The sequence below is a fragment of the Hermetia illucens genome, chromosome 2 (genome assembly GCF_905115235.1).
Source record: "Hermetia illucens chromosome 2, iHerIll2.2.curated.20191125, whole genome shotgun sequence".
In the NCBI taxonomy this organism is placed as follows: domain Eukaryota; kingdom Metazoa; phylum Arthropoda; class Insecta; order Diptera; family Stratiomyidae; genus Hermetia; species Hermetia illucens.
In genome coordinates this window covers 32151982-32178323 of record NC_051850.1, presented here as the reverse complement: position 1 = coordinate 32178323, position 26342 = coordinate 32151982, and the positions used below count along the sequence as shown (strand labels likewise).

The window sequence follows — 26342 nt, the reverse complement described above, 5'->3', positions numbered from 1 at the left end:
CTTAAATCTCAACAACTTGTGAACTTCTCGGGCAGAAATGCGTCAGAATGCATATAACAGGGAATAATGGAATGGGTTTAATATATGAAGGCCGAGTGCCTGGAGCTTCGATTCTCTCTATTTCCTCAACACAACTTAACCTAACGTGGCTACTGAACTTTAACTTGAAAATTGAAAGAAAACGAACTAAAGCGGAGTGTGCTTTGTGCATTGAGCTCAGATAAAAAAACCATACTTTTTGGAAGGATTTCATAAAAGGGTGTTATTGCGCTGGCCTCTCGATCTCGTTGTCCTGGGTTCGAATCCCAGTCGTCGTGAAACGTCAGAAGTTTCGTTGGTTTATCTGATAACAGTTAGAATGCTTTATTTATTTTTGGCTTATTAACATCATTTTCAAACGGGTGCCCTCGGGGCGGGGAACTGTAACATTTTTGCACACTGAGACCTTTTACTTCTTTGAGTGTGTTTATGGAGGGGATAATTCGTTGGGATCAGGGCCATCGAGAGAAAACCCGGTCCCAGGGGGAAAATTATGGGGGCCCCTTATTATCCTTTTTTTTCCTTGAAATTCTATTCTATTCCATGCCCGAGGGAATTCCACTTTCCACCCTCCTCCTCAGTTCTGACTGGGATTTTTTCTGTGCATGACATCACTGTAGCACGATATCAATTCTCAATGATGTACACAGGGAGTCAGGAATAAGCCGATCTTTACAAGAACATAACGCAGTGGTGGTTTTCATCGCTAATTGCAAAAGTTTTTTTTTATTTTTTTATTTTTTTATTTTATTTTTTTTTATTTTAAAAAAATTCAACAAAATTAAATTAAATCAAATCGGTGCTTTTAGAGGATCAGAATTGTGATATCAAACGTATTTTGGGTGGGATCTTTACTGTCTGAGTACACTTGTTATTCATTGTGGAAAACACTTAAGAAGATGACACACCACTAAACCAACAATGAGAGAATTTCTGTTCAAAATTGTCACAGGAAATTGGACCAAAATTAATGGGGACAAAGTTAGAGTATCCGCAGCTCACTTAGAAGAAGTATTTAGACCAATGGAATCCTAAACGAGCCCTAAACTTCCCAGCTGTCCAATTTATGCCACGTCAAGTAAATTTAAAAAAAAAAACCAGGATGTCCACCGCCCGGAATCTGTGATCTATCCAATACCACATTCATTTTCTAATTAAAACGCCCACGCCCAACTGGGTCCTACACCATCAAAGCTCTTCATTTGTTATTGCCTCAGGTCTGAATACTCCGATGACACTAAGCAGACATGAATTAATGAAAGCTTGAAGTATTTGAATAACAGCAGTAGCACAAAGAGAACCTTGCCAAAGAACATCCTCAGCTTGATGTTGGCGTTGAGCTAATTATACTTCCAGATTTTGGCTAAAACAGCGAAAACGAATTTAGTGCTATTAATGAGTCGAGCGATGTCAAATTCGACGTGGCCATCGGTAGAACCAAAGTTATAGATTAATGTAAAGAAAGAAATTTGAATGTTACGTCCTTATTCCACTGCTTGGGAAATGCACATACTTCCGTTTATTGATTGTTAGGGGATTCGTTGTTCAAATTTGTTTGTTGATAAGAGTTTTGATGTGAATTATTATTCAACTTTTACCAAAAATTTATCGTAACTGTTAATAAACATCTTGCGTTCCTTTCTCAGAGAAAGTAGTGGAGGAAGAAGAGCGAGCCAAAGCAAGTGAAGAGAAATTCCAAAAATTGAAAACTATGTACACACAAATTCGTGACGAACACGTTAAACTACTAAGAACGGTAAGTTAACATATCATTTCTTCTATGAGGATTTTCATCCTATTCTCCCTCTTTCCCCCAGCATGGCGAAATGACAAAACAGCTATCTACTGCTAAAAAGGAAACTTCTGAATTAAATACGGCCAAAGAACTTCTCCAAGCGCAACTTGAAGAATTCCAACAGAAACAAACCCGTATGGAAGAGGACCTGCAAAAGACGACAGAAGTTGTTCAGAAAGAAAAAGAAGTAGAAGAGAAATTTGAGAAACTCAACACAACTTACGAACAATTGAAGTGCCGCTTTGACGACTTGCAAGCCGATAAAAGCGCTGAAATTGCTGAGTTGCAGGCAAATATAGCAGTTTTAGAGGAAGTCCGCATTGAACATGGTGTCCTCAATAAAAAATGCCAAGAATTGGAAAAGATTATTGAGGATAAGAAGCTAGTTGAACAAAGTCAACAGGAGGGTGAAGTATTAATTACCGAACTTAGGGCTAACTTAGAGGAGAAGAGTAAGAACGAGGAAGAATTGCAGACTGAACTCGAGAAGGTAAAGGAGGAAAGCAGTAAAGAAGCCCAAAGTTTACAAGCTAAAATAGTAGAAAATGAAGAAAAGTTTAAGGTAGGTGATCTCAAAATATTTAGTCCCACTCATCATGTCTATCATATGTATCCAATCGCTGTCCATAATTGTATGTGCTTGTGTGCTAAATGTAGAATGTTATCCACTTTCATTTAATAAATACTTGTTCAAACCTCACGTGTAAGCTTTGGAGGCAATCAGTTATACATTTTCATTTGTATCCGTGAGTCACCTTTTAAGTTCATTCAATGACGATAATAACAACGACAGAAACTAGTTTGTATGACTTATGTTAACCAAAGTATGAAGAGCTTGGTTCAAGCTAGATCTTAGTGATTTTAGCAGTCATTATGACATCCTTGGTAAGTACATAAGCAAATACCCGTTCAAAATTTGTTCGTCCCTTCACGCTAATGAATCATTGAAGCAAAGTGTCACCTAACTGCTTAGCTTTTGTATTTGAATCAGCTAGTTCTCATGTGTAGTATCACAAACCTCGTTCTGAATAACTTACCTTATTTTCTCAAATGATAATAAACTTTATCGAAACAATCAAACACAGGCGGCAAATGCAATAGTGGACCGATTATCAACGGAAAAATCAGATATAGAAAATGACTTTCATGATTTACTCCATCAACAGGCCGAACTTGATGAGAAGCATCGAAATGCATTAGAAACAATTCGTGCTTTAGAACTTTCACTGCAGGATTCGAAAATCCATGGCGATACATCAATACGAGCACTTCTCGAGGCTTGCATAAAATCCTCGGAGAAGTTGGCCGTTCGAGCCATGTCTGAAAATGAATTCACCACTGCAGCAGGCACATCTTCGTATTTCATGATGATTGCCGAAGAATTACAGGAAGTTTTGAATGAGCTACAAATCGTTTATGAAAAATACGCAAGTGACAACACTCAGGTTGAGGGTTTGGCACGGAAGACAGTCTTGTCTGGACATTTGCTTGCTACTATACAAATTCAGGGAATGACCATTTGTAATACTTCAGCAAATATTGAGCAGGGTGAACGTAAGTCGATATTTAGATACTCTTGGCCAATCAAAATCTCATTGATCGATTACTCTTTACAGATATCGCCAACGAAATTAAACTTTTCTGCAACGATGTTATGTCACTGTTCGAATCACTGCATCAGCTACCATCAGAGAGTGTTGTTTCCCCTAAAATTGCAACAGTTAAGGAAAAATTACGAAAAATCACGTCAATGATACACGACCTAACAACGCAATCGGACAACAGTGGACAATTGGGTGATATGCTAGAAGCTGAGCTAGCCAGTATGGATAAAGCAATAGACGCAGCTGCTTCGAAAATTGTGGAGATGCTATCCAAAGCACGAGCATCCGATTCAGGAATAAAATTGGAAGTCAACGAAAAGATCTTGGATACATGCACGAATTTGATGCAAAGTATTAGAATTTTGGTGCAGAATTCAAGACATTTGCAAGCAGAAATTGTTGCGTTAGGAAAAGGTAAGTGCGAAGTTCATGTGAAATTTTAACGATTTTCGTGTGATTATATTTCGAAATTATTCTGGGGTCCGTTATGGATCTCCGTTAAAAGGCATGGGATATAGGAATATTATTTTGTACATTGTGGGTAATTTGAAAAAAGTTTGTGTTGTGCTCTCCTAAAAAAATAGATTTCTCCATGACATTGAGACACTTCCAACTTGATATTGTTGCGGCAGGATTTACCGTGCAAGTCTGTTTGGATTTTTTACTTTGGTGACCTGTCAGTTTCTTTCTCATCATTCCCGCCGGATTCTGTCGTCATAATGGAGGGACGCGCATAGCGAGGGCAGTCACCTGAGGGTCCGATGGGCCTGCCGCGTCTTTGTCGTCCATCGACATCACAACAGCTAAGTTTACGGCTGAGTTTTGACGAAGACCGAATTCTAAAAGGCCCTACTCTGACAACGGCAGACCGCACCCGCAAATGCCCGCACGCCCGAAAAAGAGACACCACCGGCGCACCCCGAAGCGGACGCTTGATGCGCAGACCAAAATAAAGAACTCGTCAAAAGAGTGGAAATCCAAAGAGTATCAATGCCATTTCTTGCGGCGGTTTTATGATGATTAATTTTAACATTTATTGAATTTTATAATTAATATAAATTCTATAATTATTGTTCGCGTCGGGAACGATGGAGCACCCGCACTCAAGTTCTTTCTGCTGGCCTAGGCCTCTAACTCGAATTCGGCTGCACGGCGCTGCTTGGGCGCAATCGCGCTGTCTGCTGCGGGTCGGGAACGATGGAGCGCTCGCACTCAACGCCTTTGTTGAGAATTGTTGATGCTGTTGTTGGTACTGTTTATCCGCAGCAGTAGCCGTCGTTGCAGCTGAATCCGTCGTAACTTGCGATTGATTCTTGACGGCGGCTCCGGTTCCTTGCGGCGTCGTCGTCGAAGTCAGCTTCCGCTTCGGTCTGATCAATGATTTCAACTCTTCCAGTCGGCGCCGATACGGGGCGTCCTCGGCAGAATTCCTTGCAATCGCTCAATCGAAGCCGCGTTCGCGGTGCTGCGTCTGGCTCCTTTTGGGGCATGGTTTAACCACCATACGCTGTCTTCGCAACGAGTAGCGCACAAAAAACAGCCCGAAACTGGCACGGCGACCATGACGGCTGTCGCTCAAGCCCTGGCTGTGCTACTCCGCTCTACCTTTTCGGAAAACACGGGTCGTTCGGAAACACGGCACAAGAACACGAATAAAAATTGGCAGAAATGAACGCCAAAAAGATTTCCACACGTTGATGACGGTTCCATCTCCAGTTTCTTCTGCCGTATCCAATATCCACTTTAGTCTTCATAATACTTAATTGTAATTTTCTTCTAGATATTGGATAGAAATACCACAAGCAACTGCTTTCGATTCTAAGCATTGGCATTTTAAAATAAACGTGGAAACTCAGCTTCATCTCTCAAAGTTAAAGAATAATTAGTCAGAATCTCTCAGTCGAAAAATTTCACAACTTTTTATAATTAGTTCTGCTTCATTTAAATGCAAATATCAAAATCAATCTTTTAACTTCAATTATTTTTCTCGATAAATCAAGGCCTACCCCGCCACGGAGAACACTGGCAACTGTCAATCGAATTAACAACATTCGAAATTTATTTCGGCGCTGCGCCACACACGTTTCCCTGTTCGATCAATGAGCCCGCTAGGCGGACACGTCGATAACCTTTTTTACCCTAAGACAGGGAACGGGGTGGACAGTCATGAGGCCGGGAAGAAAGGGGATTCGATAGAGTCCGATCCAAGGAGTCGCCGTGACTGGAGTCTAACTTAATCAATCCTATTCAATCTAATAGAATTTAAGCATCTAATATCTAAAAAAATAGGGAAAATCATAAGAAAAGTGGTGCATAAATGCCACATTGAGCACACCAGGAAATACGCGAGTGTGCCCTCAATTCTGTTTTATCGTTGTTTTGGCAACGGTAAGCATCAAGCGGAAAATTCCGCAGCAAAGTGATCAAAAAGCAAACTGAGCAGGGGGGCAAAGTAAAGTACTGCATTCGGCGCAAACCGCATACAGGCGAGACTTCACAAACGAATTAAAAAATTTTGTTTTGCGGAAACCCCGGAGATGTACGTTTCCAACGGTCAACACAAGTACACGGGTCGGAAAGCGAAATTTTCGAAAACAACCCCACCGCACGGACACGTTCGTTCTCACGATACGCAACCAGAAAATACGAAATAAAAGCATCGAGCAACTCGTCACTGCTGTGTTGACATTTTTCGTTAGAAAGTGCGGAGTCCAGTTCCTTTTCACGTCCGCCGCCCGATAGGACAACTAACACTTGCACAGCCGAGCCGCACTAAACGTTAGCCTGCTAGCTGCAAGGAGAAAATTATCAATAACCGCCGGAAAATTCTTCCCGGAGCCTCGAGGTCCCATTGTATCCGTGAAATCCGCTCACTGCGAGTCCTAGAACGGAAAGTGTTGACAGAATGTGTTGTTGGTGACAGCTTCAGTCCGTGGAAAATCCATCAACATTTTAGTCATCGTGCTGGACAGTTCAAACACACCCTTGATCGCGAATTCTCAAGCGACGACAGTAAAACACACAACAGTCGACATAGTTCATTTCCTTGTCGGTCTCAGAAGGGGTCAGATTTTTCTCCCGTCGACTTCTCTTCCCGGTTCGAGTTATCCGCTTAAAAGATAGAGGGAAAAGTTTGAGGGAGGTTTCGTTCTGCCGCGACGCTCCACTCGCCTGTGAGGCTTTCTGCACTCGCACCTGCCGTGGCAGTAAGGTGCCACCATTCTGGCGGCGAAACTCAGCGGCTTCCTTCCTCCAAATAAAGGCACAGTTTGCTTGGCGGGCGTCACTTCAACGCCACTAAATTCAACCACGCGCTCGGGAGCGAGAACTGCTACGTTCATCTAAAGGAGCAAATAATAAAGCGCCGGCAAGTAAGGTAGCAAAGCTGAATCTGACTAACGGATTCGACGCTTGGAGACTGCACACCCAGTCAACTGAATATGTTCGATGTCCACATCACGAAATGGGTTATCAGGTAATCGTGCACTGCGTTCACATCGAACTCTGGCGTGTGTTGGTACCATCGCAGATTTAGAGAAGAGGCTACTAAATGTATCAGCCCATGCATATTTATTGCGACACAAACAAAAAATTAAGTTTACTGGAGGCCGCGACGATGACTACTCGAAGCGCAGCATTACGTCATCTGACAATTTACGACCTCCTTCGCAGTCGTAATTTTCTAGTGAACATAGCGACGAAGGTTTCGGTCCTTTCCATCATCAAATCCAACAATTTTATTCGTCAACACTTAAAATTAGCAACAGCAAACTCCACGCCCATGAATACTTATGGCTTGAGGCAAGTAGACATAAGTCTTGGCTTGCGAAAAACCTTTTCGTGCCGCTTCACTTCAGTGGATATCAGTATATTGGACGTAGAGTTTCTGTGTCACTATGGACTGCCGGTGGACATGCAGCATAAGTCTCTCATATATCCCACAACCTCTATTAGGTCGTCCGTGAAGCCTGCCACTTCAACACTTTGATTACGTTGCTGATCTACATATTCACGCACTCTTCCAAATATTCTAAAACATTTACCACACCAGAAGCTCGCCGCCGCGTGAAAAGAGTTTGAACATTTACTTAAGAGTGTATCGGGGCCTTCCAACAGCTGTCGGTCATCTTCGCTCCATCTGATCCATTGTATAAAGATATTAAGGGCATCCGCTGAGCACAACTGCAGAGTCCCAGTACTCACCTGCACATGCGGTTTTTTGGATAGGATCCAAAATGCCAAAATGCCAGTGTCCGGATAGCTCAGTGGTTAGAGCACTAGGCTGTCATACGGAAGGTCGCGGTTCAAATCTCACTGGTGGCAGTGGAATTTGCATCGTGATTTGACGTCGGATACCAGTCGACTCAGCTGTGAATGAGTGCCTGAATCAAATCAGGGTAATAATCTCGGGCGAGCGCAATGCTGACCACATTGCCTCCTAGTGTACCGTTACGGTCTTGAATGAAGTGCTCTAACACACTTCAAGGCCCTGATCCAATATGGATTGTTGCGCCAACGATTATTATTATTATTATCCAAAATGCCTTGATTGTTGATTATATCGAAAAAGAAAACTATCGAAGAGATTTCGCCGTATAATGAAAAAAAACTATAGATTTTAATATGCATCAAAATATAAGGGCCATGATTCGAGACATTAGGTCGGCGAACGGCAAGGTTTCGGATGAAAGACGAGTGAAGGCACCAGGCGAAAAGGCCAGGCAACAGAAGTGACGCCCACTAAAAACTCGAGAGAGGAGAAATCCTGGAAGAGGCTGGGCGAGCGGTTGAACGAGTCAATTAGCCAGCAAATCCCTAACAGAAAAAGGGCTCAACTCCCAAAAAAAGTGGAGCAAATAAGGAGGACTGCTCAAGCTGCTGGAGAATCTTATGTAGCCGCAATTCTGGGGAGACGGTGTGAACCCCCCAAGAAGGATGTGGAAGTCTGGAGAAAGGTGGCTCCTCGGAAAAAGAGAGATAGGAGGAAGATACGACTGGAGGTTATCATCATCTCCAAGCGTGGCGAAGAATAACAGAACAGACCGGAGACCCTTTAGTCTGCAAGGATTTAGATGAGGTAACCACGAAGGAGGAGGTTCGTGAGGCTTTGGAAAAAAGAGTTCGACCTCAATGGACTTCAAGAGTCGCAAAAAGAAATGCTTCAAACAGTTGTGCGAAGTTGCCGACATAGGTAACCTGTCCACGCCTCCTGAAACAGATTGTTGCCATGCTCTTTCCTCACCACCAAGCCAGCGGAAGACAAACGGTGTCCAAGATGAACGAGTGCCTAATACCTCCAGTTACCGGGGAAGAACTACGGGAAATATGCTTGCTTCACAAACCTAACAAGCCACCTGCAAACCCAGCATCATACCGTCCGATCTGCCTGGTGGATACAATGTGAAAGATGATGGAAAGAGTCATATATAATAGAATCCTACCCCTTCATCGAAAACGGTAATGGCCTGTCGCAGCGCCAGTACGGGTTTCGACGCGCCCACTCTAATGTGGATGCAATAAGCATGGTGGTGAGCTTGGCAAAAGACTCACTGAATACTGATGGTTGCTGTGCCGTAGTGACGCTGGATATCAATAACGCATTCAATTCCGCCAACTGGGACCGAATTGGCTGACATAAGTGTTCCTGGATATTTAGCGTCTTTAGTGGAGAATTAGCTGTAAGAAAGAATTCTCTGGTACAGGACGGGTGAGGGTCCCAAAGAGTACATCGCCACAGCGGGAGTACCACAGGGCTCGGTACTGGGTCCCTTGCTATGGAATGCTATGTATAAAGGAGTGCTTGTGCTTCCCGTCATCTGTTCGGGAGGAGGCGCTCGAAAACTCTCCAAAGACGGAAGCAGGTGAATCCGGTTTACCTGCTGATGGCCTTGAGGAGTTGCAGTACCTTTAGAACTACATTAGATGGGGTGTCGGGCATGATTTCAGTCGAAATGAGTGTACTATACCATGGAAGACGTATGGAGGGTCACATGGAACGTAAAAATGCGGCAACAGCAGAGTCGTATCATCTCTGGCAACGCAGATAGGACGAGTCTTCGAGGGGCCCATGAACACACAGGTTTACTCCCAGTGACTTGGGGGACAATACGGAGAAACCAACTACCACATTTTCCAGTTTCTCACGAGACACGGTGGTTGCTATAAACAGTGTTTATACCGCTTTGGGATGGATGATTCGCCGAATTGTCCTGCATGTAGTGGCACACCGGATGCAAAGCGTGTCATCTTTCACTGTCTAACGTTCACAATGGAAAGAAGAAGCATGAATCAAGCGCTAGGAAGGGACGTGAGCCTGAAGAGTTTAGTTGCAGAGATGCTTTTGTTGTCTGCAATTATAAAAATACAAAATGAGGTAGTGAAGGAAGGAAGGAGGAGGAAAGCTCAATGGACGGGAATCGTGAGTGCCTAAAGGTAAACCCACCCCGTGAAGTAATACCTAAATGGTGGTCCGGGGTGGTTTCTAGTGGGTGCGAATCCCGTTTGTGCGGCGGAACTGGAGCGGACGTGTCTTTCTAAGATTTTCCACCTCCGTGTATTAAAAAAAGGTGTTTCTACCAAAAATGTCCTTGTGGCCTCATTTTTCAGTGGTTTATCCTGCTGTATTGAAGCAATCTTCGGAATTAATTAAATAAAACATATATTTTCACGTTTTCATAATAAAACATGTTGAATAACAAAACAAACCCCTATTTGTTTGGATACTCCTCGTTAATATTATCTAAAGATTGGACTACGCTAAAATTACTTTGACCGCTTTTAAAGTCAGCCAGTGCTGCCTTGAAAGTTTTCACTTTCTGCTGTGACACATTCTTCAATATTTCCTTCGTAGGAGTAGCCCCTTGCAGTTTCACGGCAGTTTCAGATTCCTTCCTTTTATCGCCATAAACTATTGCTAGTTTGCCCAGAGCGCGTATTTTCTTTCTGATAATATCGTGACGCATTTTGACTTCCTCGTCCTTATAATTGCTGTCAGCTAATAATTCGTCATCTGAGCAAATATTCAGGACAGCTGAAAATATTTCCGCAACTCTTTCGGCAATGAACGGTAAGGACCAAGTGAAAACATCCATGAAATTTGGTAGCCAGTATGGGTGAGGAGAATGGGCGTATTGTTGAATGTTTATGTTATTGTCGACGTATTTAAGGATTGCGCCCTTATTACGAAATAGGTCCAAGTAATTAGGTGCAGAGAATACTGTTATCAAAGATGGGTATCCAGATGCAAGATTTTTCTTATACATTCGGAAACCGGTAGCTTGAACTTCATGAGCTCTTATGATGCATAAAAGTTTGTTCCGTTTTAAAAAGTCGCAACACGCTCCGTATGAGAAAAAGTAGGAGCAACCACGAGTGAAATTGTGGGTGAAGTACTCGTTGGTTGTGCAGTTATCGTAGTTTGTTGCTGGGTCAGACCAAAGTAAATCGCACATGGCTCCAAACACAGGCGGCTCACGAAATCGTGCAATCTTCCTTATGTCATTCAAGTGATAAATATCTGGGGAAAGCCCGCCGTGCATGCACAGGAATTGATTGTTAACTACAGCAGATAATGGAAGTGCATCAAACACGTCCATTACGGTATCGTACAATTCCGTCGAATACTTGAGTTCGCATTCCCTTTTGAATGTGAAACTTTCCGTCAAGTGACGACATTCGTGATTACCTCGCAGCAGAAAGATGGAATTCGGGTAATTGATTTTCATAGAAAACAAAACCAGTATTACCTCGATTCCAAATGGACCACGGTCAACATAATCCCCTAAAAACAAATAACGAACATTCGGTGGATGTCCTCCGATTGTAAAGAGGCGCACCAAGTCGTAGAACTGTCCATGAATGTCACCACAAATATTTATTGGGGCACTCACTTCTATGAGCGTATTTTCTTCTGTCAAAACTTTTCCGGCCTTCAAAAGAATATCCTTCGCAACAGCTTCTTCCAATCGGCCCTCCTTTCGAAAATGTTCTATCAAACGTGAAGTGATTGGAGTATCTCCTGCGCCGTAGACTTCTTCGGATGTTAATTTGTGAGTCTCTGGATAAGGCACGCTGTCGACAACCCTTGAGGTATACGCAGGTTTGGACGGTTGTATGATATGTGGGGTTTTCCTGGTGGTTGTAGGTTGTTTACGACCCCGGTATTTCGTGGGACGATAAAGATTCGTCGCAGAAGATTTTTTCATCCTGAGGAGAAGACGATATTGTAAATATTGACTTAATTTTTTTATTTATATTTGTCTAGAAATCGACTTTTGCTGACGCAGTCGATCTGAAGGCCTACTTTATGTAAAATTGAAGGGCACAATAGTAAGTTTTTTTTAGTTGTGGCTTCAAATTTTTACAATCGAAGTGTCTGAGAAGTTGATGAAACCGCAAGTTGCCTCTACTTTGGAAAATGTAGTTCCGTTTAAAATTTGAGATGATCATTTCTTACGTGGTATATCAGGTGTGTTGTCAGTGAAGACTAGAGGTACACATAAGGCCTTAAGCATATAAGGGCATAAATTGCCTTTTGAATTTTTGATTTTTTTGGCGAAAATGCTGATAACTATCCATTTTTTGTACCATCCCTTTATTCAGGTCAGAGTAAACAGATGGTAACAGCATAATCGGGTCGGGTCGGGAGGAAAAATATCATGGTCCATTGAAACCCACCACGTTTTTCGGCCAAGGCAGCACAAAGAACGTCGCCGCTCAAATTCCCCTGAGATTTTAGTTCAATGAAGTGCGTGACATTGATCCATGATCTCTCGAAATCGATAAAGAATAGGCGAATTTACCTCTGCACAGTACTCCATAACGCTACAGGAACAGCGAACCGTCAATCCTAGAGGCTTTACTGCGTTTGAGCGCATTGATAACACTTATATTTGGAGAAGCAGTTCGTTTTCGTATATTACGATGCGTTAACATTTTATCCACGAACTTCACGGGATGTAATACGGTTGAGTACTCCTTGCATCACTACAGTTAAAAAAGCCGATGGTGAATGAACGGACCGGTAATGTTCTTGGACCATGGACGCTTTTGCAATGAGCTTGGGAAATAATCAGATTACACAGAGAACGAGATCGGAGGAATAGGGTGGTTTGCGAACAAGGTGTGTGTTGTGTTTGACCAACTAATTCTGAACTAGACGTGAAGAATGAGCGAGTGCACTACCATGGTGAACTTGCTAATTCCCATTTGTTCACAGGTCCGACCGTTTGCCTCTCACTGCATCATGAGAACGACGAACCAGCTCTTGATAATATTTCCTAATAATAGCAATACCGTGTGAGGTAGTCACTTTAGAAACCCCTCCGCTGTAGTCTAGAGGACAGTTAGCATAGCCTTGACATCGCTACGCACCTACCTGAATTTCATAAGCTTCGTCCGCATTGAATGCTTCCAACCAACCACAGATCACTATGTTGTGAAAATTGGATCATGGTACATTCTCTAAACGTCAATTTCACAATTTTCAGCAATTTTGGTACAATCTATGCTGAGTGCTTCGTAAAGGTCAAATTTTCAATAAAATCAGTAATGTTTACAACATGCTTATTATTTTTAAGGTTTTATGGGAAACAAAACCTTATTAAAATCGGTTTACTATCTGTCTGTCTGTCCGTCCGTCTTTTTTTTCAGGAGGTGGAAATCTTCAAAAGACACTGATCTGGACACATCAACGTGTGGGATTTTTACCCACTAAAACCACTCCCGACTCCCTCCCTGCCTCGTGGAACCACCATAAGGTATTACATCACGGGGCGGAGTCAACTCATTTTAGCTTGGTCCCACTTCGTCTCTACACGGCGTACGTAACTGTGCTTTTCTAGTCTCATCTGCCTTTCGCAGTTTGCTCTGTATAGATACGACCATGGAGTTGATCGCATCCCAGTCTTCCTGACATGCTAACATTCTTCGCACCAGATTCTCTGGTACGAGCACCTCTCTTAGAGTCTCCTCTAGGTTCTTCCTTTCCTCCACAAACCTTGGACAGTGGAAGAATACATGCCCTGGGTCCTCTGGGACTCCATCGCAATTTGGACAGTCGGGTGAGGTCTCCAATTTAAATCTGTGCAGGTATTGGCGATATCCTCCATGCCCCGTGAGAAACTGGGTGAGATTATAATTAATCTCACTGTGTCGTCTCTTCAACTATTCCTTAATGGCAGGAATGAGCCGGTGAGTCCACCGACCCTTTCCCGAGCGTTCCCACCGCTCTTGCATCTATTTATGGATCTCTCCCTCTCAGCGTTCTTCGTCTGCGATAAGAGAGAGAATCTCATCTACCAAGATGTCAATCGGCATCATTCCAGAGATGACGAATGCTGCATCATCTGAGACAGTCCTGAAGGCAGCGCATACCCTCAGGGCTGTCCTCCTGTAGACTGAGTGCAGTCTTTATGTTAACTGACATCCGCAACGCCTTCCTCCAAACTGGGCTCGCATAAAGCATGATTGAGGCCACCACCCTGGCTATAAGCAACCTAGAGGTATGCTGTGGCCCTCGCACATTCGGCATCTTCTTCGTCAGGGCCATATTAGCAGTGGATGATTTATCTGTACTGTACGTGTTGCTTATAGCTGAGCTTCCTGTCTATCACCACCCCCAAATATTTTTTGGTCGGCTTGGAAGTGATGATATGATTCCTGATTCTATTACAGGCGTAATTTCTCTTCCGGCGCTTAGTGATGAGGACCACTTTTGTTTTTTCCTCCGCAAGTGTCAAACCAGATCTCTTTAGCCAACTTTTAACAGCACTGATTGCCTCGCTTGAGTATAACTCAGCATCTTCGAGATGCTTTGCGACAGCAACCAGCGCTATGTCGTCAGCGTAACCCACCACTGTGGCTTCCTCCGGAAGGGGAACATTAGGTACATCGTTGTACATGATGTTCCACCATTTCCACAGTAGTGGGCCCAATACGGAGCCCTGCGGGAAACCCGCGCAAACAACATACACCTGGGGTCCGTCATCAGTGTCATACCAGAGCCTCCTTTCAGTTAAATAACTATCAACGATAGCAGCGAGATAGGCATGAATACCAACCTTCGCTAGGGATTTCCGCATTAGATTCCAATTGACCGAATTGAATGCATTTTTCACGTCCGTCTGTCTGTCCGTCACACGCATTTTTCTCGGAGACTGTAGCAGCGATTGACACCCAATTTGGTGGGAAGGTGGGAACTGTGAACGCTCACGCATTCAGTGAGTTACATTCTATTAAGTCGTATACATTTTTTTTTAATCAAATATAGTTAGGTGGGGTGTCAAATGAAAGGTCTTGATTAGTACTTTCCGGAGCCGGCCTTAGTTTTGACATCTGTTGGAAAAGCGGGGAGTTCGGAGGGTCGAAAGTGATCATTTATTTAACGAGGTCATTCTCAGAAACTGCCCAACCGAAAAATTTGAAAAAAATCAAGAGACTGCCACTATATGGTGCCTGGGCTCCGAAATACCATACATATCGATATTCCTTCAAATAAAGTTAATAATTATATATTACTATCATCATCATCATCAACGGCGCAACAACTGGTATCCGGTTTAGGCCTACCTTAATAAGGAACTCCAAACATCCCGGTTTTGCCCCGAGGTCCACCAATTCGATATCCCTAAAAGCTGTCTAGCGTCCTGACCTACGCCATCGCTCCATCTTAGGCAGGGTCTGCCTCGTCTTCTTTTTCTACCATAGATATTGCCCTTATAGACTTTCCGGGTGGGATCATCTTCATCCATACGGATTAAGTGACCCGCCCACCGTAACCTATTGAGCCGGATTTTATCCACAACCGGACGGTCATGGTATCGCTCATAGATTTCGTCGTTATGTAGGCTAAGGAATCGTCCATCCTCATGTAGGGGGCCAAAAATTCTTCGGAGGATTCTTCTCTCGAACGCGGTCAAGAGTTCGCAATTCTTCTTGCTAAGAACCCAAGTCTCCGAGGAATACATGAGGACTGGCAAGATCATTGTTTTGTACAGTAAGAGCTTTGACCCTATGGTGAGACGTTTCGAGCGGAACAGTTTTTGTAAGCTGAAATAGGCTCTGTTGGCTGACAACAATCGCGCGCTTTCCTCATCGTAACTGTTATCGGTTGTGATGTTCGACACTAGATAGGAGAAATTGTCAACGGTCTCAAAGTTGTATTCTCCTATCCTTATTCTTCCTGTTTAACCAGTGCGCTTTGATGTTGTTGTTTGGTTGGTTTTCGGTGCTGACGTTGCCACCATATACTTTGTCTTGCCTTCATTGATATGCAGCCCAAGATCTCGCGCTGCCTGCTCGATCTGGATGAAGGCAGTTTGTACGTCTCGGGTGGTTCTTCCCATGATGTCGATATCGTCAGCATAGGCCAGTAGTTGGGTGGATTTAAAGAGGATCGTACCTCTTGCATTTACCTCAGCATCACGGAGCACTTTCTCGAGGGCCAGGTTAAAGAGGACGCATGATAGGACATCCCTTTGTCGTAGACCGTTGTTGATGTCGAATGGTCTTGAGAGTGATCCTGCTGCTTTTATCTGGCCTCGCACATTGGTCAGGGTCAGTCTAGTCAGTCTTATCAATTTCGTCGGGATACCGAATTCTCTGATGATCGTGTACAGTTTTACCCTGGCTATGCTATCATAGACGGCTTTAAAATCGATGAATAGATGGTGCAACTGTTGTCCATATTCCAACAGTTTTTCCATCGCTTGCCGCAGAGAGAAAATCTGATCTGTTGCTGATTTGCCTGGAGTGAAGTCTCTTTGATATGGGCCAATGATGTTCTGGGCGTATGGGGCTATCCGGCCTAGCAAGATAGTGGAGAATATCTTATAGATGGTACTCAGCAACGTGATACCTCTATAATTGCTGCACTATGTGATATTTCCCTTTTTATGTATGAGACAGATAATGCCTCATCAGGCATTGATTCGCTGTCCCATATCTTGAGCACAAGTTGATGAACCACTTTGTGTAACTGGTCGCCTCCATATTTAACCAATTCCGCTGTAATTCCATCGCCTCCTGACGACTTATGATTTTTTAGCCGATGAATTCCACGGACTGTTTCTCCTAAACTTGGTGGTGGCAGTATTTGTCCGTCGTCTTCAGTTGGCGGGACCTCCAACTCGCTGATGTTCTGGTTGTTCAGTAGCGCATCAAAGTACTCAACCCATCGCTCCAATATGCCCATTCTGTCGGAAATCAGATTTCCCTCTTTGTCTCGTCAGGATGAGCATCGAGGTGTGTCAGGCTTCATCCTGCTGACTTGTTGGTAAAACTTGCGCGCCTGGTGCGGTTGCTCCCTGTACTTTTCTAGTTCACAGACTTGTTGGTTCTCCCAGGCTTCCTTTTTCCGTCTGTGAAGTCGCTTCTCCGCTCGACGGAGTTCGTGATAAGTCTCTGCGCTTGCCCGCGTTCTTTGAGAATGCAACATTACTCGATATGCGGCATTCTTCCGTTCCGTTGCTACCTTACATTCGTTGTCAAACCAGCCGTTCCGACTCCTTTTGCGGCTGGGGCCAAGTATCTTTGTGGCCGTATCCATGATAACGTTCTTCATCACCTGAAGATCATTTGTTGATGCTTCATCTCCAGGTCCTCTGTTGACTGCGGTTATTGCGGCATCCATTTCCCTCTTATAGGTGTCGCGATGGACTGTGTTGTGGATGGCTTCAATGTTCACTCTCATCTGATTGTCAGAGGGCATTCTAGGTGGTATTGTTATTCGAGCTCGGAGCACCATGCCAACGAGATAGTGGTCCGAGTCTATATTGGCCCCCCTATATTTTCTGACATTCATCAAGGCTGAGAAGTGGCGGCGTTCAATCCGCACATGGTCAATTTGGTTGAAAGTGGTCGCACCTGGAGAGACCCACATATGTTTGTGAACCGCTTTCCGCGCAAAACCAGGTACTTCCAACAACCATTTCGTGTCATGCTGCTAACTGGATATTGCGCAATCCGTTATTGGTATCCTTATGTAAGCTATGGGAGCCAACGTATCACCTGAATACTGCCTCCGTCCCTACTTGACTGTTGAAATCTCCAAGTATGATTTTGATATCATACTTGGGACAGGCTTCGAGGGTCCGCTCAACTGCCTCGTAGAAGGTATCCTTCTCCGACTCTACAGTTTCTTCTGTAGGGGCGTAAACGTTAATGAGGCTTGTATTTCTAAACTTGCCTCGCAAACGCAAAGTGCATAGCCTTTCGCTTATATTTTCAAAGCCGATAACAGCAGGTTTCATTTTTTAGCTGACTAAGAAACCTACTCCGAGCACATGGTTTACTGGATGACCGCTATAATATATGGTGTAGCGACTCTTCTCCAGGAAACCGGTCCCTGTCCATCGGATCTCTTGTAACGCTGTTTTATCAGCCGTATATTGGGACAGGATATCGGCTAGCTGCTCAGCAGCATTCGGTCTGTACAGGGAGCGCACGTTCCATGAGAAAATGTGCAAATCGTTAATCCGTTGTCGTTGCCGGGTTCGTCGTTGTAAAATCCATCCTGTCCGAGGCTCCTTTCGTGGCTTCGTAACATCGGTTTTCCGTGTAGGGTTGTCAGCCCTACCCAACCCCTAACCTGGAGGACCAGTTGGTACATTTGGTCCCGTTTTTAGGCGCGAGAGACTCGCCTTCATCCTTCTCCGTCTGCAGCTTTTCGTTATGAAAGAGCTCCCAGCGGTCACCACGTGGAGGTGGAGATAGGGTTTGGTAGTAGAGCGGTTGGTGTTGGTTCAGCAGGCATTTCCCAGGTTTTATGCTCCATCGTGGGTACCAATCCACGTTTCGCCCTGGGACCTATACTACCCTTTGACCGCCTACGTGCTACATTATAATGGGACAAATTCACAGTCAAATGTCTTTATAAAAGAAATACACAAAACCGTTCATACCTGTAGCGCCCAGCTTCCGGTTTCCCGACTTGTTTTAAGAAAGTTAATATTTTTGCTCATTGTTTGAAGAATTTCCTTACGAGATATGTCCCTACGATTTTCAGCCGCATTTAACGTAAATTCCTAGTCTCTCCTCAAGTCTTAATAAAGAAATGCAATTCAAACACAGTATTCCTTTCTCTTTTAGGCACTGCATCTGCCAAAGAATTCTACAAACGCAATCACCAATGGACGGAAGGTCTAATCTCAGCAGCAAAAAGCGTCGCTCAAGGAGCCAACCTTTTGGTTACAGCAGCAAACAAAGCAGTCTCGGGTGAAGTTAAACACCACTTTGACATTGTCGTTGCAGCACAGGAAATCGCCGCTTGCACCGCTCAACTGGTAGTCGCGAGTCGTGTCAAAGCACCGCGTGGAAGTCAAAAATTATCAGCTCTTATGAATGCCAGTAGAAGTGTGACCCAAGCAACAGGTACAGTGGTCGCCACCGCTAAAGATTGCACTCAACAATTGGAAGAATCAGATGATCTAGACTTAACAAAATTGACAATACATCAAGCCAAAACTCGTGAAATGGATATTCAAGTTAAAGTACTGGAGCTTGAGCAGGCTCTGCAAATGGAACGGTTACGTCTAGCTGCGTATCGTAGAAAAACCTATCATCAGAACTCCGATGAGAAGTAAGGAAATGATTGTAAGTCGAATTTATCAACGTATATTATGCTCATTAAAAGTAAACTAACGACTGTGTTGTGAAGTATCCAATGAACGTCTTCACTTTTTTATCGCTGCAACATCGAAAACGTCCGACAGTATTTTTGTAATTTCTCTGCAATAGGAGTTCGGATTGTCAGGCTCCACGAGAAAAACTAACTATAATCCAAATTCTAGTAGAGAAAGTAGATATCTATGCAGTCTAATGCTCATCATGATAGAAACCTGAGAACATATTTGTCTTCGTTGGTAGAGAAACGTAGCTGTTTGAGTGCTGGCTACTCAAAAATGTTGTAACTTGTAGACGATGGTAGAGACATTACAGAAGACTGCATTTTTTTACTTTTCCAAAAATTAACGCAGACATAAATCGTCATTTACCTATAAAAATATTCTAAACATTAAAAGCGAACTATTTTAGGGACATACATGGTACTGAGTCGTAGTATTTTATTATCTTCATTCTCACATCTTGACTAGAGAAGTTTCTTTGACTATCATGCAATTTTTCAGACAGCATAACAACAATAATAGTGTGTATCAATAAATTCAGTGCCTTCTTTTGTTTTATGTCACAGTACATATAAAAACGAATATTCGTACACATAACTCGATTGCAAATTGTTTTAACGACGTTTAGTTCTGTTTTTCTATTCCGGTAATCACGATAAAAGGAACAATTGGATAATAAACAAATGTATAGCGGTAGAATGTAAGTTTACAACGTAATAATTACACAACCCTAGCGTTCTATATCTAGAATAACCAAACGGAAGAAAATGATGGCCACTGTAGTATGAAATACGATTTTAGTTGTTAACGTTACTATCAATGGTAATAAGTTTATACTATTAAATATTAAGTTTAGAATACTTTTATGCGATCGTCTACATAAAAGATAATACAATAAGTATAATATTTTCATTTTATAATATCTTACACGAGAAGATTGTTTATATACCAATATTTTTCAATTTAATATACAAAACATGTTATTTATACAAAACTGATGAAATAATAAAGTAAAATACAATCACCACTTTTATTGCATATCGAGACTTTCTAATATTTGTGCTTTCTTATTACAGCTTCAAGAAATATATCGAATAAATTCAAGCAAAATAATCAAGAAAAGTAAAGAAAAACGAAGAATGTTCGAATAAATCGTTGTATCGAGCGTTAAGAAGAATCGAAACGAGAAAGTGAAGATTTCTCGTGATGGGTGAGCTAATTTTCCCTAATACTTCTCAGTATTGCTTTTGCGAAATTGATTTATAATGAACTGGGCTCAGTGGGTAAAGAAATCATCAAGTTCATTATTATCAGCTGAAAAAAATTACATTTCGAACTCGAACGCACCATTTCGGATGTTTTTGCATAGTTCGGATCCATGCACTCACCTTTCAAATTTGATTGCCTACACACGTATCATATGCAATCTATTCGGAAATGATTTACAGCCGAGGCTATAATTATGGAGCATTCATATCTCTTTCCTTCAGAGCGAAGCGACCGTAAAAAGCTGATTACCAACCGACTTGTATGAATTTTTTGTGCGGGGAATATTGAATTTAAGATTATTTTCAAACAATATTTGGCAAAAATTTCGAAATTATGAGCGCGCGCAATGCTGAACACATTGCCTCCTACAGGCTACCGTAGTTCTGTAGTGTACCATTACGATCTTTAATGGAGTGCTCTAACACGCAGACCCAATTGGATTGTCTCCCCAACGATTACAAGTATTATTATTATGAACACTGAAAGTCATCGTTAGAGTTCGTTGTTTTTATTTCTAAGAAAATGAACCTAAGAGCGAATAAAAATTGAAGTATTGGCAGGAGGTTGAAAAATATCTCGATTTTCATCTGTTCACTTGTATTGCAATAAATACACCTTTAAAATTATGATAAAATCCTAAATGTTGCAATATGTTCTTCATATTTCCACAAAGAAACACTTTCAATTCACATAAAGTTCGGTGCATAACTTTTTGAGTTAAAATTCATAAAAAAGGTTGGAGTTAGTAATAGTAGTCCGTATCGCCCCTAGACGTTTTCCAGATCGGTCTTCGTCCACGCCAATATTCTGAATGCATACGCCAATGAAGGATAGTGAATACATTTAGTACGCTTACTTTATTCTTCCCCGAGCGATGTGATTTCAGCACCAGCTTCACACGTCGGATGTGGAGGTCACCAGCATGTGGCTCATGATGACATTTACGGATAGCTTAAATTTGACACTTGCCCAAACCAAATTCCATCCGAATATTACAACTAAACATGTCTACTATTATAAGATGGTCATCAGTACCAGCATACAACTTGATGTCATCTAAATATATTGAGTGTGACAGCTCGCACTTAACGCGTAGGCCATATTTGATTGCAAAACCATGTCCTCTAGAATCATTCAGTTGAAAGTTCAGAACCGAAGAAGAATCAACAAATCCCCCTGGAAAATGCATCTCCGTATGCGGATTGGCTCTGAGGTATTAGTACCCTTAGATGAATGTACTGACACCCTTCTATGACCGTCGGTTTCGAATCAATGCGGAACAGACGGCGAACGATACAGCAATCAATGAGATTTCTTTGGCTCCTAGTTGCCTGTCCTACAACTACTGAATGCTCTTTGCAACCCCTTGATTCGATTCGACAGCCCTTCTGCTACTCAGCCAAAATTTTGTTGGTCTCGAGGTGGGCATTAGCCCTTCCACTAATAATGAACGCAGAGAGAATTAGTAAGCAAATAATCGGTCTTGTATCTATGGGGTCCTGCACCATGTTTTTTTTAAGGATAAGAGAGGCAATCCCTGCCGTGAGGAATGATAGACATTTCTCCAGTCAACTAATAACCTGATTCTTGCCCTGTGCTAACCGACATGGGTAATTTTTTTGTACCAGAAAATCTGCCTTCGATCTAAACCAGGGCCTCTCCAATTCTTCGAGTTGCTTATGGATCTTCGAATTTCCTTTCCGGAAACATCTCAAAATGTATGTATGCCCACTCAGCATTATGGGGGGAAAATCTCTAAAGTCAACCCCAATATTCTTTTGATTGCTTTGCTGAAAACTGCTATCTGAATGCTTTGTTCGGACTCATTGATTGATCTGAAAAAACTCGGCCGATTCTTCGTGTATGTTTTTGGATGGCATTCTAAACTTTATCCTTCACCCAATGTTGATTTGAGTCAACCTAGCAATGTCCTGTATTAATAAGTTGTGCCGATGTTGCGGGTGAATTTTGAATGGTAGATCTTTTCGGTCATTCAAACCAACCAAAAGCGAATCTTCCGACCATGAAACCTGACAATCGCAACTGCACCACATTGCACAGACTGTAGTTGCAGTAGCAACAAATTAGTACAATTGAGACGCAATCTCATCATTGATTTAAGATCGAATTTTCGGAGTTATTGGAGGTCCATAAAACCTGGGAATACCTAGTCTATGCAAAGGATTCATTTCCGAAAATTCTAAAAACGCTTTTTGTTTTGGCGAATACTGGGACTGTTATCCGCGTGTAGCGTGATGGTATTGATACCGCCGTCTCTGCGCCATTGACCCTTGGCTACTAATCTAAAAAGTGACAACCGGGCGAACACGCTCCCTTGTGACGACCGGGATTGTGTTACTGCGAGTAATAAAGCGGTAATGATCGGATGAACTATATTCCCGGTCATTGTGCCTCTAGATGTCAAACTGCCACACGTAGCGGTTTCGATGCCGAGCCACCAAGTCAGACGACCCTTGCCGGTTATCCATACCGTAGCTTTAGTTTCTCCTTCTCCTCAGTTAATGGATTTGCACAAAGTTCATGCTCCTTTCTTATCTACCCCCTGGAATGCTGCGGTGGTCTACCACTATTTAAACTGGAACTATATATCCCTCCTCCCGCACAATCCTCTAAGTCATTACAATGTCTCTTGTTCGCCGCTTTGTGAAGTATAGGGCATCTGTACAGTCTGCTTTGTATTGTTATTTTTTTCCTAATTGAATTCCATTGACGCTGAGTTTCATCAAACTTAATGCTGTGCCTTATCACTGCACTACAACATCGGGACAGCACAAAAATGAACGCATGACCGAGCAAGATTCGAATTCGGGGCAACGCTTAACTAATTCGGCCATCGCGTCATTTTGTCGATATTGGTATTCCTAAAATGTTCCGTATGTGATGAAAAAACGTTCTTTACAATTGTCTCCTTGTCCGTGTGAGCTGGGTCTTCCAATCACGTGAGAGGCCAATTTTCGATTGGGATTTCTGTTCTCTATAATAATGCGAAGTTTGAGCGTGTTCTGTCTTCTAATTTGTTTGTAGTACTCGATTTTGTTAGTTAATCTCAAATGTATTTTGCAATTTTTGCAATGAGTAATAATAACGGACAAAGAATTTGTCTCAAATTTCGTATTGCAAATGTAGCCATCAACGTCTTGAACTGAAGTTTAATCATCATTTAAATTCGAGGGTTATAGTTGCAAGCGGTTGTAATCACGAAGAATTCTAGGCACCAGTGAATGAAAATAGCACAAGAGCACCGCAAATGACAACACCATCGAGGTTACGGAAATTTATTATTATTTCGGGGGCTACCGAATTAACCATAAAGCCATTATAATGTTTGACGAGGAGAAGTACATCAAAAAAGGTTCTACGCGCGATCAGGATAAGAGTAGGGAAGAATCAAACCTTCAATTGAATATCAATCGCAAATATGGTGCTTAAGAATATTTCAGACATAGGAACCACAAAGGATGATGATCGACATAATCAAAATTAAAACGAAAATTACTCCCAAACGCAATAATCAGATCAATAAAGAGGTTTTCGGTGTCAAAGGTAAACTATTAAGGTCACTGGGAGAAATTTTTCAGTGGTCCTAAATCCGTTTCGGAATGCGAAAGGATGAGTCACTATTGCCAGAATATCCGTGTAACATCCAAGCTTCTTAACGTAGAGTGTAAGTGGGGCTTTATTAATATTATTCAATATTAATCTACCGTACTGAGATAGTCACCTTTCAGTCGGGGATTAAAAGTTCACTTAAGGTATTCCCTGCTTGCCGTTAAGCAATTAAAAGGGGTAGAAATGTGTGCGCTGGACACCTTCAAATTTCCAATTTTTTTTTGCTAATGACACGTCACATGCAAACTGAGCTTCAAAAGGAAAATTGCTAAGAGCTTTCCAACCAGGGCAGAGTGGAAGACTGGCGACGTGTTAAAGGATTATGATACAATATTCTTCACCGACACATGAAAGATGTCCTGTGGAGTCGGTATTCCGGGATTCGCCAATATATTTGGCGATACTGGAGGTCTGTCGATGGCTGGGCATGATCCGAGCTGCAAGCGTAACATCGTCATTCTCACCGGCAGACAGTACTTAATGGCGACATCCCCCCGGCTAATGAAACACTTAAGAGACGCGGATAACAGACGTGGCGGCACACTTAAAGTCATCCTTCGCTAGATTTCCGATCATAGCAACATAGGAGGGAATAGGCTGGTCGGGTGGTTTTCTGTTCTTGACAGGTGGGTGCAGTTGCCGCCTCGATGGCGACTGTCAAGGCGATGGCTTACCACATGCGCCGAGTTGAGGGAAATTTGGTCCGCCTATAACAAGATCCGATCGCGAGAGCTACGAATTCGAAAGGAAAAACCCTCATTTACTTCTTTTGTGCTTGCCCAGCTGTGGCTAATGCCACACTGTGGACACTATGGGATCAATTCTTTGGGAATTTTAGATGAATCTCTTATTTCAGGGGGAGCGGCTATGCGTAAATGCTATGGACTGGCTCCAAAGATCTGAGCGGGTTGGATTCTGTTTACCTTGTTCTTTCCACAGAAGTCTGGGTGTTTGGAGTTTGTGGCATCAGAACGCCGCAACTATAACGCTAATTGAGTTCCTCGGATGAAACCATGCCTCGGATAATGGATTAATTTATCAGTTATCGGTTAAATTGGAATGCGGGTGCATTCCTTGGCAACGGTATCGAGGCGCCTCAGAATGCTCGCTTTCTCCAACTTGAATGAAAGTTTCAATGTTACAAGATAGACATTTTTGGGTTAAATAACGTAAGATGATGGAACTTTGGAGAGCACTCCTGCTTCTCTTGCAGTACGGTGTTGTAGTATTTCGGAAAGCTTAACCATAAATTCGATGTCGGACTAATGCTTATGACAACCACAAGGCGAGTTCTCATTACTTGGGAACTAGTTCCAGACAGGAGACTGATTATGAGATTCGGGTTCAAAATGAGGAGCCTTTTAATAGTACAATGCCACGCGCTAAGAGGGATTTCCGATGTAAGGGAAAACGAGGTTTTCGCCTCGTCATTGGTGGCGAATTGTTCGTGCACAGAGCCTGGCCTAAGGTCAGTGGGACTTCTATAGACCAGCAACGTAGAAGCAATCACATTAGCCACATCGCGATCAGCAATGGATTTATGAGCTGTCTTCTGAATCTGCGTAACAAGACGTTAATATTGAACTCAAAATGGATCATGTTCTGATAGTCGCTTGCCTTTGCTTTCGTGTTGCATTCTCCGGTTCTCGTAGGTTTGGAAAGCTAATCAGGCGTCATATGTTTTGAATAGAAACTGCTGCACAAGGTTATGATTTCATAACCTTTTACCGCATCACGAAAGATATTTCGATGATTTTGTTAGGGACATCAATGGTCAATTCTCAATTAGTGCTGGTAATCAGCTGAAGAGGTGGAAGGAACCTTTCAACACAGTTCTCAACTATTAACTATCTAATCAGGTTCCACTTTTCGTGGATGAAAGGACTACCATGCGGATGCAGACTGTTTCTCCAAATAGAAGTGAAATCACCGTTAGGGTTTCGAAAAAGTGAACTCGTCTTAAGATTGTTGTTGGGTGGGTGGGAGAGGGGATTTTGTTTGCCTAGAACGTATCAAAGGACACCTCGAAAATTTGATCGGCAGAGAGCAGGCTGTATCCATTCTAGGTTCTTCTAGACTGACTACATCAACGCCCCTCGGCTTATTCGCCTACAGTTGGTTACGAGAAGGCTTTGACAGCGCGAACAGGAAATGTATCTTGACTACTCTACGTGAGAGAGGCATTCAGGAGGAAGAAAGAGTTATTACCAGAACGACATAATATAGCGCAAAATGTCACGTGCTGTATCAAGATACAATTTCTGAGGACTTTAAGTCCAAACCCGAGTCGGTCAGGGTTACATTCTGCCCCCGGTGTTATTCTTTTTCTAGATCCGCTTCAAGGTGAATTCAGGGATCCGTCAATTTAACCCAAACCAACCC

At 42.7% G+C, this 26342-nt stretch overlaps 2 protein-coding genes across 5 annotated transcripts in view; one reads left to right on the top strand and one right to left on the bottom strand.

Moving 5' to 3' along the window:
* The window catches only part of LOC119647561 (huntingtin-interacting protein 1), a 53593-nt gene extending 33494 nt beyond the window's left edge, over positions 1-20099 (top strand). For 3 of the 4 annotated variants that reach the window (XM_038048554.1, XM_038048555.1, XM_038048556.1), the window contains 5 exons: positions 1686-1795; positions 1857-2396; positions 2920-3388; positions 3451-3852; positions 18526-20099. In XM_038048554.1, coding sequence (XP_037904482.1) covers positions 1686-1795; positions 1857-2396; positions 2920-3388; positions 3451-3852; positions 18526-19019 — 2015 coding nt within the window. In that variant the 3' untranslated portion in view covers positions 19020-20099. The remainder of the gene's footprint in view (positions 1-1685; positions 1796-1856; positions 2397-2919; positions 3389-3450; positions 3853-18525) is intronic. The other variant, XM_038048557.1, reaches the window with a different exon arrangement.
* LOC119647562 (serine/threonine-protein phosphatase 2B catalytic subunit 2-like) lies at positions 10122-11692 on the bottom strand. Its single transcript, XM_038048558.1, has one exon. It carries the CDS (start codon positions 11640-11642, stop codon positions 10146-10148), a length of 1497 nt encoding a protein of 498 aa, XP_037904486.1. The 5' UTR covers positions 11643-11692; the 3' UTR covers positions 10122-10145.
* Positions 20100-26342: the final 6243 nt, after the last annotated feature.

What these genes read in the sequence shown, in the direction of transcription:
- LOC119647562 (XM_038048558.1), bottom strand. Translation starts at nt 11,642, where the DNA reads ATGAAAAAATCTTCTGCGACGAATCTTTATCGTCCCACGAAATACCGG.